At 28.7% G+C, this 16,039-nt stretch overlaps 1 protein-coding gene across 1 annotated transcript in view; it reads right to left on the reverse strand.

Annotated features, from left to right (window-relative positions):
• The window catches only part of LOC100568861, a 72,170-nt gene extending 57,623 nt beyond the window's left edge, over window positions 1–14,547 (reverse strand). Inside the window, exon 1 of the mRNA XM_003243835.4 lies at window positions 14,166–14,547. Within this exon, the coding sequence (XP_003243883.1) occupies window positions 14,166–14,220 (55 nt within the window). The 5' untranslated portion in view covers window positions 14,221–14,547. The remainder of the gene's footprint in view (window positions 1–14,165) is intronic.
• Window positions 14,548–16,039: the final 1,492 nt, after the last annotated feature.

Genomic DNA, 16,039 nt, shown 5'->3' on the forward strand with positions numbered 1-16,039 from the left:
ATTTTTAAGTGGTCCTCATGCAATGATTTTGAAATTTACGTTAAAAATTGAATATTTTTTTTGTTCATATAAACGGTCGACATTGGTTGCAGATTATAATAGTAGGTACCTAAGTAGAAATTAGTAGTATTTTTTAAAATATAAACGGATGCAATTGGTTTACTCGGGAAGACGAAATAAAAGCATGCATCAAATCTTCGTTTACTCGTGGCCTCGGTTAATTAAACTATATTTTAAGACTAAATGTACCTATGTTTGTAGCTTATATAATAATATAAAACAATACTAGATTGATTTTGACAAAAATCTCAGAAATTGTTTTAGAAAAGTTTAGAGAGTAGTTGAAGTTTGAATCGCGTTAAAAAAATAGAGTGCAGATAAATCCAATCCACGACTTGAGGTTAAGCATCTATAGGTCGAATTATTTCACAAAACTTTGGACACACTGACACACTAAAACTGTCTAAAAGTGAGATACCTATATTATTATAGCGTTATATTTTATATATTTGCTCATTTTTTCCCGGGCGAATTCTGGTTGTACATCTAGCAATAAGGGTGGACTGGGACCCATTCGGACCACTATTATGAGAACGAAATCGGTCCTATTCTATTACTATAGGTACCCTTTACATTCAGAACTTAATTATTGACTTTTGGTTACTCACCACATGGGGAAATAATATGACACCGGCCCACTGTGAAATTGCACAGTAGCCGTGTAGTGACCCAGTTCGCCCCTGAGTTAGCTATAGTAATATATAATACAATACACATCTAATTAGTATTGTGTACCTATTGTATGTTATTGTGTTGCGGCAGCCTTTCAGGTGTTTGATGCAAACCGTTTTATACAATTTACATATACTGCATATTATTGTTTATTATATCACCTGAGCGTTATTTTATTTGTCTTCATTGAAAATTCCAACGTTATCGTTGTTGTAATTGTTGTTGTCTTCCTCCCGTCGTAGGTTTTGAGACAAGACGTGAGAATTATTTTCACGCAATACGGTTAAACAAAAAAAAATGTATTTCTGTACCTACGTATATGCGTACCACGTTTTTAGGTGTTACAATATGTAGAAAGTTTCTTGCGCAGCAACTTTTTAGGTGTATACGATTTCATCTAGACGGTAAACTTTGAAGTTTTATTTTTAAGTTTTAGTTTATTTTATTTCTAAAGTGCATGTATAGTTACTTTTTATCAAGCGTATATTATGTACAAGTGAAAAAGTCTAACAATAATTTAGAAAAATTATTATCCGATTTTGATTGTGATAAAAAATACGCTTTATTCCTATAGAGACTTGGAATGTTCTATTTTTTTAACTAGGCAAAGAATATATATGATTGCCTAGAATGTTGTTTAGGTTTTGGAATTTACCTAACCTAACCTAACCTATAATTATTCATCGTACAATAAAATAATATGATGTACGATGCCGATTGCTTATTTGAGTATTATAATCTCGTGTTTATGTACTTTTAGCACTTGTTTGAATAAAATATTTAATGTGTTCTAAATGCTTAGTAAATTCATATACGGTACCTACCAAAAACATTATTTATTACGATGATCGATTATAATATAGTACTAACTACTAAGTCACAACAACTGAAAAACTGATAAAGGTACTTAATACAATATTATCATGATCTTAGAACATAAAAAAGGTAATTTTGAAGGGTTGAATTCTGTAAATATTATCAGCTATTAAATCCATATAAATGCGATCCTCGTGGAAACTTATAGTTATTATGGCCATTTTTTTTTAAACTTTATACACACACATATTATATATAATATTATTATAACATAATGTGTTTTAAATGTATGGAAATTACAGAAAAACTAGTTTGGACACATTTAAAATTATTGAAAACATTTCCTTTAAATTACATACCATTAAGCCGGGTCTACACGATGATAGTAAAATGCGATAGCTACTATCGCGATAGACTGCAATAATTGACTATCATAGAAGGGATTATCCAAACGATGGTAAACGAGTGACAGCGATAGTAAACTTCGAATGTCTGTGAATATAGCTCCGTCCTAGTTAGCTCCTGTACCACTGATAAGAGAATTTATAACCATTTATAACTACTTTCAAGATAGAGCGATTGTATACGTTCATACGGTGATGTTTGGTGATAGTAACCACGTCTCTCATGATAGCAACTCTCACACTATCAAGCACGCCTGCACGTCTAATAGTACGAGGGTCAATATCGACCTGTTCACACGGTGACACTCTCGTAATAGCAGCTTTCACGATAGAAACTATATGGCGTTTTACTATCATCGTGTTGACCCGGCTTTATTAAGTGTATAGTTATAATATATTTTGTTACCTCGTAAAAATGTGATTTATACATTTTCACAGTACATATTCTAAAGCTAATGTTAAGCGTAACGTTCCTGTATTAATTAGTCATAATAATTGAGATAATTCAGTTGACTATATTGAACTCAAAATGTTGAAGGAATATAAAATTGTTTTTAATGACGATAAACAAATTAATTAAAAATTAATAATCAATCACGTAGTAAGTATATGTACCTGCCCGTCTACAATGATTGTTTTTTCTTTCGAAATTGATTTTATTTAATTCTTTATCTATAGTATATCCTTACTTATGTAAACTTACATCCTTACTACCTACGTCTACTGACTTCGGTATTTGTTTAACAAGTGGAAATCTGCAATCAGTCAGACGCATTTGGGATGACAGTGGATATAAAAATGTTTACTTTTGCACATGCGTTTTTTTAACTACCTAGCATACATGGTAGAAAAATCAGAAAATCCGTTACCATAGTTACTGTGCATTTTTTATCTTCAACACAATTTGCATGTATTTTCTTCTCCGCTATTACTGTTATAATTTTCGTAGAACAAAGTTTATTCGTTTCGGAATGCTAAATTTTTATTTTCGAAATTGGCAATGAGTATTTCTATAGTGTACCGTATTTTATTTGATATTACAATTTGACTTAAAACTAACCTAACCGCTTTACACACAAACAACCACACCAGACAATGTGTATGCGATAAGTGCCTTAACCTATCTGTGACCGCTGTGCTTAGAGCTTTTATAAGAAAAAATATTTCTTGCTGGTATAAACTATTAAAATATGAAAAATATGTTCTTATAAAATATCCCTTGATGCTCAAATCCCCAAATGGCCAAATGTATTAAATTTGTAACGAAACCGCCTGAAAAGATTAATTGTATAGGTGCCTAAATATACCTAACCTATACATATACCTTCCTAATATGTGTACATTTTTGTTTTTAAACATTTTTATTTATATTCCAATACTTGCAACTATAGTGCATTGTTTATTATTTTTATCAACGTGGCAATAATATAACAATATGATAATTTATATAAAAATTCGTGTATTAAGTTCATCGATAATAGTTTATATTATCGATGAATTTAATTTGATAAATTTCAATCACTTTATAGTTTAAATGTAAAATAAAAATAAAAAAGAATCCGACATCTGTTGTTGTATATATTTTTTGTAAAATGTACAAAATATTGTGACGGTTGTGTTTAAAAAAAGAAAAAAACGGTATATCTGCAAGGTTTTACGACGGGTAAGTAATGGACGCGACCATTGAAATAATGATTATGTTTGTTTTAAAAAATTGGATGCCATCAAATTATTATTGTATTCTTTACGATCGATAATAATTGGCCATATAAAAAATTCTCAGCCGAGAAATTTAAAATAAATGTTTGCAAAGGATTTCGAGAAAACGAACGTTGACATAAAAATCGATGGATAAGTTTTTGTTTCAACGAGTTATATAATATGACGTAAAGCGTGCGTGTGAAGTTATTTTATGTGTTCACACTTAACGGAATTCGAAAGAATAATTCCTGAAAAGCTTATCTGTTCGTCTAAAGTTGGACGTGAGATTAAAATGTACGGACTGCGTACCGTCCCTTAAACACTGACCAGGTATATAATCCGTTCGACCATTTTGTTAACGCTGTCCATCGCTCATTAGTAATTTTACACGCTACAAAATTGTATGTTTAACAATCAAGTCAGGACATTTGTTAATTGTTAATTGTCGTTATCGTTTACGTTTTATCATCGCGTTATTGACATTGGGAAAGCTATATAAGGTAAACGAATGGAAGTTGCTCGTTTTTTTAACTCAAATAATCTAATGACCAACATTGTTTGCAAGTCGGACACAGGCCTTCGTTTTGGGCAAGTCTCTCGGACGAATAAATGATGTCGGACACTCGGATGACGTCATAATATATGTGTTATCAATTTACAATATAAAATTGTTTAAATTATCCACTTAACACGTTACGGTACCCATTCTAAAAAAGCACCTGAGTAATTCAACTCAGGTTCGTTAGCACAGTTCAGACTTCAGTGCTTATTATAGTTTACTATATGTAAGTGATCAAATGTTTTTAATTTATAAAATGAAAATGATAATAATAACAAAAATAAAATTATTTCTAAAACTGGATATCGAATTTATTTTAAATTGAACAGAAATCAATCATTTTTATATTATATTTTCAATGTGTTTTTAACTACCTACATAATTTACGCGTTCGGAGCTTTGATATTTTAAAATAGATTAGACGAAGCGTAAAATAAATTTAATCGAATTCGAAGTATTTCACTTTACAATAGGGTCCTTGTAAAAAAGGAAATAACATTATAACGACGACGGCAGAATATAATGTCAGGTCCAAATGCATTGCAGTTTGGTGTCGAACGTTTATATTTTTCTCACTATGGTAATTTTCAATATGTAAACAATAGATTGGGAGGAAGAAATGATGATTTATCGTTACTTTAATCCACACATCAACGTGTTCTTAATGGATCCTCAAATTGTAGAATATATATTATGTCTTCGCCTAGTCGAGTGGGGAAAACATAAAATCCTAGGAAACACGAATAATTTATTTTAGGTGGAATTAAAGTCCCTTGCTCCGCTAAAACCAAAGTACTATACCTAATGGAATCTGAAAGCATAAATGGACTCGATTCTGATTTTAAAGCTTGACTTTAATGTTCCCATTAGGTGCAACAGAACAAATAATACTTTAAGTACACCTATGTCGTACTTTGTGTGATATTTTCACGTTGGTATATATAGCTCATCGTTAAAATATATAACGTATATTTTATTATAATATAATATTGAGAATATTGCGAATATTGAATTTTAATTTCGCATTAACAAGTTTGATGCTGTGAGACCGTATTAGTAGGTACATTATTGGGTGTGATATTTGTAACGTTAACGACCGCTTATAAAGGGGTTATTTATAGTTCCATTATTATATATTATTATAATATTATTATATATTCCAAGGCACCCCTTTATAAATATAATATGCGTGGCGTTTATAAACAATGGTTCTACCGCTGTAAATATACAAATTTAAGTATTTAACGGAATATTCCAATGGCTTTATAGCCATATTACTGAATTTCGTCTGAAAAATAATTCGATAAATAATTTATTTATCATAACAACTTTCGATACATTTTGAATAATTTTTTTTTTTTATCTAATCAATTGGAATTCTGCGCGCGTTTATATAATGCCATGTCATCGTGGCGATTATATTACAATGTGATTATTTAATTTTCTATTTAACATTTTTGGGTATTTTTATTTTATCAAAAAAAGGTTTTTTGAACAAATTACAAAATATGTACACCACTCTATGGTCTACGTATATTAATCAAAACTATTTAGTTGACATCGTTGAGGACCAAAATTCAAAAAAAAGAAGTATGATAAAACTATAATAATATAATAATATGTTACATTGTTACAAAACTTCATCATAATAACATAGAACATATAAACATACAACTATTCATAATTATTTATACCTACGCAATATGTTATACTATATTATAATACAGTTTATTTATTTATTTTATTTTAAAGTTTTCCTGACAATAGTCATATAAACTTAGTGTTACAATATTTTGTTTTTTTTTTTTGTTGGTATTTTAGCAATGGATAATACAATTATTCACAAAAATATACAAAGGAAATACTGTTTATTATAATACGTTAAATATTTTGTACAACACATTTTTCACGACTAAAATTAGTGTTCGATTTTCTGGTTTCTACGTATCACATCGAAATAGTAATTATTTATTGTAGTACATAATAATCATGTCTGTTGTGTCTAAGTGTTTTTAACCTAACCTTCTTTAATGATCAACTTTATCTTTTGACTGCCATCAGAGCGGTCAAGAATGTATAAAAAAAAAAATGGGAAATCGGGTCTTTCAATATTTCGATAGGTATCTATGTAGGCAATATGTAATCACGAAAATGAACTGAAAGTACAGCCAGACGGATATAATATTTATAGAGTTTCTATATTATGTGTCGTACTGCAGTAACCTAAAGCGCACAGATAAAGTTATCATCCGACTCTTATAAAAAATGTGGTGTATTAAGTTCTATGTGGGTTATTTTCTACACGAATCGATTCTTTTTGAGAAAATACACGAGTGTCCTTGTTAATATCAGTTTTAATGTTTAGAAAATAAAATATCTCTAAATCGGTTGATATATAAAAAAACTTTTACAATACATATATAGTATAACGCGTTATTGTTCCCTAGTGTAATATTGTTCTTATTGAATTTCGGTTGGTTTTACGAACAATTCATATATATAGCACAAGTCCGATTCATTCAAAAATAATATATAATATCATCAATGTTTCGAAATCGTCTGTTCATATAATTTCTTATAATAACCAATAACATTTTAAAAGTTATACGAAAAAATAAAAAATAAAAACAAACAATATTGTTTAAAAATACTTGGTGTATTTCTTTCTTCAACAATTCAAAATATTTCTGTAATAATAAAATTCGTGAAAGTCACGAGGAGGTACAGTAACTGGAACTCAAACATAAAATACTTATACATCTTATGTATATCTCAATTCTTGAGTTTGTATTTTAAATCTTAAGTATCTATCTTAATAAAAGTTTAAAACACTTTTATATAAGTGCTAACAAATTCCTTGATATTTAAATAATAATCATAATAATAATAATACGAAATAGCTTTTAGATTGGTATATAGTAGTTTTATTTAACATAATATTCTTTGAAGTAAAATTTAAAATGCAAATTCTAGAAATTCGCAAAGAAATTATTCAAAAAGGATATAAATGTATTTTATTAAAGCTTATATTATAAAGTTTTTTTTTTTTTGTGGGAGATTAATTTCATTTTTACACAGACCATGTTCTTTAAATGGTTAATAAACCGTGAGCTTTTGTCGTGAAATGAAGTTACATCAAAATATGTGAATTCGCATATTTTAAAGACGTTGTATGTTTAATAAATAATAATTATGATAATAAACGTAATGTTTGATGACAAATCTATTTCAACAATTCCGTAACATGTTTCATCTCGGGCCATAGCGGTAACTTATAGGGAAAATACGACTAATTATTTAAATTTAATTGCATCAAACTTTTAAAACTACATCAATGTCGAAAATAATACACAAATGAAAATAAATGTTACATTTGTAAACAATATATTTGTTGTACTCTCAGCAGAATATTATAGAAAGTTTTCAGTACCTAATTAGAAATTCCCAACTAATTTGACTTATACATAACGGATACGTATAGAATTTTAATATCAGATGATGGGAGGTAGTAAGTAGGTAGGATTTTAAGATTATTACATTTAGAGTTAATCATTTTTTCCAAAAAGTTTTGTCAATATTTACATTTTTAATTATTGACCGACTTAACTTTCGATTCAATAAGTTCTACGAATTGATATTTTTCTTCTGCAGAGTCTAATTACTTTTGTCAAATTTTTATTCTTATAAAAATTATTAAAAACTGCGATACGCAACGCATAAAATATATATTGGTTATAATATTGTTGGTCTCGCCAAAAAACGTTTGATTTATAGATAACCGTTTCGTTTAGTTCTCATGTTGTACATATTTATAAATATAACTCGATTTTCAATATTAATTAAACGTATTTTATAATAATACAATATAAACAATTTAACTAAAATATGCTCTAAGAACGTGCGTGTTATATCACATCTAAAGGTTCAAATCATTGATTCGGAGAACCACCTTATTTACTGTTTGATAATATACCTTTAAAAACTTGCCAGTGTATTTTCGTACACGCGTCGACTTGTCGATTTCCTATTTGTGTAAATTGAAAAAGTCTTTCGCCGAGAGATCTGATAAGACAGATTTTTTTTTTTTATTTAGAACGTTTTGATAAATCATATTATTGTTATAAATTGCATTCTTTGTTATGTCGCAGAGATCGATTTTTGCGCCGTCAAGAAAAATGCTTACACGCTGTTTTCCGAAAATGCAAGAATTTATATTTATGTATTTTTATTTTACATATTTAATATAGTCTAGTATTTGTTATATAATGTTGGTAATTGAAAATAAGAAAACTATGAAAATAATATTTTATTATTGGCGTTCCATACAATATATTTTATCGTTATTACTTTATTATCGTTATCGTTATTTATCTCGTAATAAAATAACAATGCGCATTCATACAAGGTAATGAGCTGCAGAGGCATTATATTGAAATTATGCCATGTTTTAAATAACGTTCTATTAAAAATTGTAAATAGTACAACTACCTACTCTGTCAATCGTTCTAAAAACAATTCATTATTTAAAGTTAATTAATATTTTTCAAAATGCATACCTATATTTTTAAAGAATGGTCTGAAAATTAAACAATTATTATATAGTTGAAACTTGAAGTACCAAATTAAAACAAATGTTTTATCTTAACTACTGAATATTTTTAATTTAATTTTAAGTCTTAATTATAACTTCAAAACACGACACGTACATATTTTAACACAATTTACCTCAAGTACATTTGAAGTTTGGTTTAAATAATTATTTGAATAAGTACCTGCCTTATACCTAAACAAAGAAGTCAAATAAAGGCTAAACAAATGAGAATGATGAAATTAATATGTATCACATTTCCCCAAAAAAATATGCAGGTAGGTATAACAATAATACGAAATTGTATGTATCAACTTTCGAAGTGTATACATAAAAACAAAAATAATTTATTTTTTTTTTTATATAAAATAATTTATTATGAACATAAGTATTATTGTATCTTGATTTTATTTTGATATATTATGCTACCAATCTATATTTTAAAAATTGCAATCAAAACAAGACTCGGTACCTACTGTGTTGGTTTTACAATTATGTGTATTTTATTACTCATTAGTTTATTACTTTACCTTCTTGATATTCAGAAAATACTTTTTTGATGATAAATTCGCTTTGTATACGTGTCGTAGGTATAGGTACCTACTTATAGTCCAAATACTCCAATAAATATAATGGACGTCGAGGACAAATATCTGTAGTTTCTGTACTTTTTGATTTTTAAAATAATTTAGCGATAAAAAGTGAAGAAATGTACGATAATTTTTAATAAAATCATGGCGACTTTGGAGTATCGTTATTGCGTTCGCCAACCATTACTGTTTTTATAGTTCGATGATTTATTATGACGTGATGGCTGGTAAAAAAAGTATGAACATCATAAACGCATGTAAATGTATACAAAGTGTTTTTAATCGAATCCACGAATTTACAATTTATTATGTTAAATAAATGTATTGTTTCTCAGTGCAAGTTTCATTTTTCATTAGTTTTTTGTAACATGAGTTGAATAACACTATGAATATATTATTCATTCTGCACTTGCACATTTCTGCATTTAAACTTTGAATTTTAATGCTTTGAAAAATGTAAGTACCAATATATTGTACATAATGATGTATAGTATTTTATATTGAAAACTATGTAATCAATCAACACGTAACGTTATCTGCAGTATGGTCACAATAGCTATATATTTGATAGTTATTATTATTTATGAGGGTGGGTTAAATTAAATACATTGAATAAAGTCGAATGAGTTGATTTTATTTAAGACGTCATGTTCAATATTAAAATATATTATTATTTAGCTTAGTGTTATTGATGCGAAAGCTGCGCGTCGCGCGTGAGAGGAGGTTAAGGTTTCATTTGAATATCATACGAGTTCATAGTATACATATTAATATATTATATAAAGTATTAAATAAGATTATACAATATACAAATATAAAATATCTATTCAGTATACATATTTTATATCACTGGTCACTATATATACATATACCACTATACCAGTTACCGCAGTAACATTAATCTATTGAATAAATCAATTACTTAATAATAAATGTATGCATATTAAATTAAAGCGAGTTATTAGACCATAGTCCATTTAGATGTGCAGGTAACAATTAATAGTAAACACCACCCGGCTGTAGAGCATATTATTATTTTTAAATGAACACACTATATGTATAGCTTAAAGACTTGAGTGAATAATATTATTACCTACACGAAATACAAGCGAAATCAGACTTTTTAAAACGCGCACTATATGTCCTAATACCATAACCATAATTTTGGTCTCATATTACACTTTGTGTTGATTTTTTTTTTTTGATGTAAATGGAACATTTAGAATTTAACTAAAGCATTCCATTACAGTTTATAATATATTATATGATTTAAAACTTAAATAAATATTTGATTTAATTATGATTTGCATAAACATTGTACAATATAGTACGTAATATGTATAAAACGAGCCCATTTATGTACACATTATATTTTGACATAAAATATACAAAGGTTAAAAATTATTTTAAATATCAATAAACTTTAATAAAAAAAAAACTCATGCATTAATATATTATTTTGTAAATAAAACTGAATTATATGAATCAGATTTTCGGCCGCAAAAAAATATTAAATTACAATCGACTTATATATTGTGTAAAAAAAATCTAAGCTTATTGTAAATAGACATTGAATAATAGTGCCGGTAGCTACCTAATATTATTATTATGATTATGCATATATGCGTAGATCAATCATTTTAACGAATAACTATAAATAATATGCTTATATGCGGTTTAATAAAAATATACATAAAATATTGAAATAATAAATTATTTCATAAGGAGTTTCAAAAAAAAAAAAAAACCCCCCGAGTACGTACATAAAACATTATGTTTTGCTAACAAAGTTGTATTATTAATATTTAATTTTACATACGATCATTTGAAAGTACAACTTTGAATGTAATAAAAAAAATATGACGTATGATTTAGCGTAACAAGTTTCGAATATATACCTTGTTGAGGTAAAAATTATTGTCAGATGTATTTTATTGTTCCGATGTTTAATAATAATAATAATAGAAATGAAAAAAAGACGAATCGAGATAATTTGAACAAACTAATAAAAATATAAAACTGTTGATTTTCGAATAAGTTTATACCTACATAAAATATAATTCAATATAACAATAATTGCTGTATGAAGCTGAGTGTTGTTTTTCCACTCGACGTTCTCCGTTTTGATATATAAATAAATACGTAAACTGAGAAAAATATTAATGAAAACAATATATTAAGTTTATGCAATAATTCATCGACTCACAAGCCATTTCAATTTGTTTTCTTTGCAAAAATTGTCATTAATACTTAATAAGTTGGATCTCATTTTTGTAATTTTTATGTAAATATGCAGATGTATAACTTATAAATCCTTGCTCAAACCTTAACAATCATCTGGATACTTTTTTTTAATATGTTCATTTAAATATAATATAATTAATTAATTAATGTGGAGATTAAAATAAAGGTACTTACAAGTTTTAAAGAATAAAAATACTTAAGCGTTGTTAAAAAATAATTTTAAAATTCGAATATTATAATATTATAATATTCCTTCGTTGTATTATAGCGTACCTACCTACCTACTACATAATACAATTTATAATAAAAATAAATTTAAATTTGCGTTTTTAATAAAAATATTTTTTTAGCTCTGTCTGTTCATAATTTTGTCATAAATAATATATCAATGAATTAAATTATTGCAAGTGGATACGTATAGTGTTCTTACAGCTCTTCCAGATCGAAAACGATCGCTCCCAAATTTTCCGTTGGTACCTTTCTTATATTTTGGTCGGTAACAACCCGAGTAATATTTCATAATTAACAAGTATAACAATGTAGCTGAGAAAACTTACCATAATCTGAAGTAATATCATAATCTAAAAATCGAATTTATCTTTAATTGAATTAAGGTTTATTGTTGTAGGGTGTAGTGTGTGTGTATATTGTACGGTGACCTACTCACGATGGTGTCGAGACCTTTCCTGGCACGCGAAGAGTAAAAAAAGTAAGTTGTAACAAGTATGCAACAAAATAGGCTTACAAACCTGTGCTTTATATTAATGGACAGAGAGATATAATAATTATTATAACCAGAAAATACTATTACAATGTTTGCATTAAATAATTGTAAATTGATTTGTTTTGAAAATGTTCGATAACTAGGTATTTGAGTATGATTGTATGAACTTTAAATTATTATTATAATAATATGATATAATATTAGATCATCGAATGATTTCATATTGTATTTTGGATATATTAAAGAGGAATTATTCCTCACTACATCCATAAACGTTGTCACATAGATTTTACCTCACATGCTCAAATGCATATTATTGACAAAGTAAAATTGTCCATAGTATGGACAAAAATGCCATACTTATAAGCTATAGCAATAAATATGCTCGAAGAAAATAACTTGTGTCCAATATTGTATATTATTATATCATGTTATTTAGCACGTTTTTTGTGTACTGACATATTATAATATGGCTAACTTATGACCTTGTGTATATAAGGAGTCTTACAAAATATGTTAATTCATCATAAAAAAATGTTTTTTAAATAAAAAATGTTACGTTCTATTTTTCCATCAAGCGTATGAGAACACTCTTCAAAGAGCGACTTCAAATATTATTTTTTATTTCAAAGAAATTTTCTCTTTTAAATTTATTAGTGACAAAAAAAAAAAAATCACGCATCTTGATCTTCAATCTTTTTACTATACTTACGTTTTGTTTTTCTCAGATTTTTATACATTCAACAATTTTATTACAATTTGTTATACCTAATATTATTATATTATATAAATATTGTTTCATAATATTATATACAGCCTTTAGGTAACGCGTCACATCAAATTATCTTTGAAAATATACATCTTGAGCTCTTCGGAATTACGTAGGTGTATATAAGTATTATCTGTTGTCAGTGTAACATTAATTTTTTATGTCACTTTATTTATGACCACCCTATATAGGTACAATAATATTACGACTGCAACTCCAGCACATACACACGACCTCACGGCCAGCGGTTTTATTTTATACCTATCGTCTTTACGAGTATATATGGGTATGCGCAGGGATGTCCTTATGCAGGACTTGTGGGGTCCGCCCGTAGCGAATACAAAATTGCGAGGAAAATGAAAAAATAATCAAACGCAGTAGGTACAGACAAAAAATTTAAATTTTAAAAAATAAATTGAGCCTTTAGAGGGTATATTTATCGATACGAAAAAAAGTAAATTTAATCATACACCTAATAATATAATAATAATATTGTATTATATATTTTGTATGTTTTCACTGTCGACTTATTATCAAACAAGTAAAATGTGTTGTCTCCATCCTTCGTAGGTCTTATTTAGATGTTTTTAATTTTAATTTCTATGCGATTTATGAACATTTTAAAATGCTCAAAATTCATTTCAATATTTAAATATAAAAAAAAATCAGCGACATGAACCTTTAGAATAATATATTAATAAATAATTTTATCTTAAAACTTAAAATATTATATTAAGTCAATTCTAAAAGAGTATAAAAGGGATTGTTCTCAATTTAAAATTGTATAGGTATATTTAGTGAGACGGAGACACGCAACACACGTGGGTACTATAATAACGTCCCCCTAATATTACAAAATATATGACCAATGAGGCCAATGAGGTAACTAAAATAAGATATGAACACCAAATAACTGATGGGTCATAATTTTGTCGAACAATTAGCTTAAGATACAGGTATCATGGTGAGGCCCTGGGCCCCGTTAACCGTGCCCTAGAGACACGTACCCGTGTGTATACGAGATAAAACTAGACTTACCCGCCAACGCAAAACTGCAGGACAACCCAAGTACGACGAAACTGATCAGAACCATGGTTCGTGTCGGTTTGAATTTGATCGTCGAGAAAATATCCGAAACGAAAACAATATATACCCACCAGCACCACGTCTGTAATAATACAATAATATATAGATGGTGTTATGAGACAGGACGCGCGCGTAAATACACGTTCGAACGAGTCGCTCGGCACGATATCGACGGGGGGAGGGGTGTAACGTTCGAAAATTGTAATTTTTCAACAAAAAAAATTTCACCGATCACGTGTGCTCGCCTCACGGTGTGCGCGTGCAAGTGTGCGCGATGCGGTGCGATACGCGTCGTGTTGCCCGACCGGTATGAATGGCAATAGGTCGTCGTCGTCGTCGTCGTCGTCGTCGTAGTCGTCACCGCCGCCGCCGCCGCAAACTAATCCGCACCGATCGTGCGCATTAGTGCATTACTTCGGAGAGACGTGAGTGCGCGCGATCTGACATTTTGGCCGCCGCCGCCGGTCCAAAACCTAAATGCCACGTTTCCCCCCTTTTCGCTGTCCGCGGCTGCAAAGGTGCACCAGGCGCAATTATTATTTGCCGGGGCGACCTTTTCGTTATGTTTACATATTATTATGTATGGTGTATATGTACATCGAGGTACGCATATTCCGCGAGTGTAAAAGCTCGCTCGAAAAGCTAAGACCTTTTTCGTGTTACCGCCTATATACACATGGGTACGTTTGTTGTGCGGTACGCGCGTTTTGTTGATATTTTCACTTTGTGCGCAGAATTCTATGCAGTGTCAAAAGTCGAACGTAAGAATATAATGCTCTGCAACAACTATACAGGCGTAATTATAGGTATACCTATAGTGGTGTACATTGGCCGCGCCGGTGGGGGGAGGGGGGTTTATGGTTAAATCTATTTCGCCGACAGATAAATCCCCTCATTTGTGTGTTTGGTATTACCACCACAGTTAATTTGAATCCAATATTATTAAGTAGTTATAACGCCCTCCCCCCCCCAAATTGAAAATTCTTGGGGATGCCATTGTATATAACTATATAATACTATTTAGGAGGTAATACACGTTACATATTACACAGGTGTATAGGTACTCATAATATCTTATGTGTCCGAGTATAAGTAGATACTATTGACAATTTCATTTTGACGATAAAAAAAAATAAAGTAATTCATTATTTAAGTTTATTTTGAGTAGGTACTTATATGCATATACAGATAGCGTTTCGCGGGGATTAAACTCCTTTGCACCCCGAATGATCAAATACAACTTGACTTTGTCCTTTAAATTTAATAAATCATATCAAAATTAATTACAGTAATAAATTATGAGTGTATGATTGTGCATAATATAATATTATTAGAAATATATATAATTACATCTTTTAAACTTCGATGTTAATAATATTATTATTGTACGTACCTATATTATTATATTATTTTCTCATAATATAATTACTAGGAATGACCTTAGGTTTGATTGATATTTGATTGGTTAGGAATATGAATGTATGATACAATTCCATATACATTTTTCTACTTAAATATAAGATCAAAATTATATACGTGTTAGGTAGTGGTTGCTATACCTTACTAGTATTCTTGTTGATAAGGTGCATCTCAAATAATTTGCGTTTAATACGTAGTTTAAATGTTTAATATTTGCCTATGGTAGAATATAACCTACGTTTTCGTTTGAATAAATATTTACTTATTATTCCTGGTTGAGGTTAAATTACAAAAATATATCACGAATTATTAATAAAAATATTTCTATCCTTCGATCATATATCTATGTATTGATATGCTTCAACTTTATCGATGGTTTAACCGTTTAATTATTCTAAACAAGTTTT

Source organism: Acyrthosiphon pisum, chromosome A1 (genome assembly GCF_005508785.2).
Source record: "Acyrthosiphon pisum isolate AL4f chromosome A1, pea_aphid_22Mar2018_4r6ur, whole genome shotgun sequence".
Lineage (NCBI taxonomy): Eukaryota > Metazoa > Arthropoda > Insecta > Hemiptera > Aphididae > Acyrthosiphon > Acyrthosiphon pisum.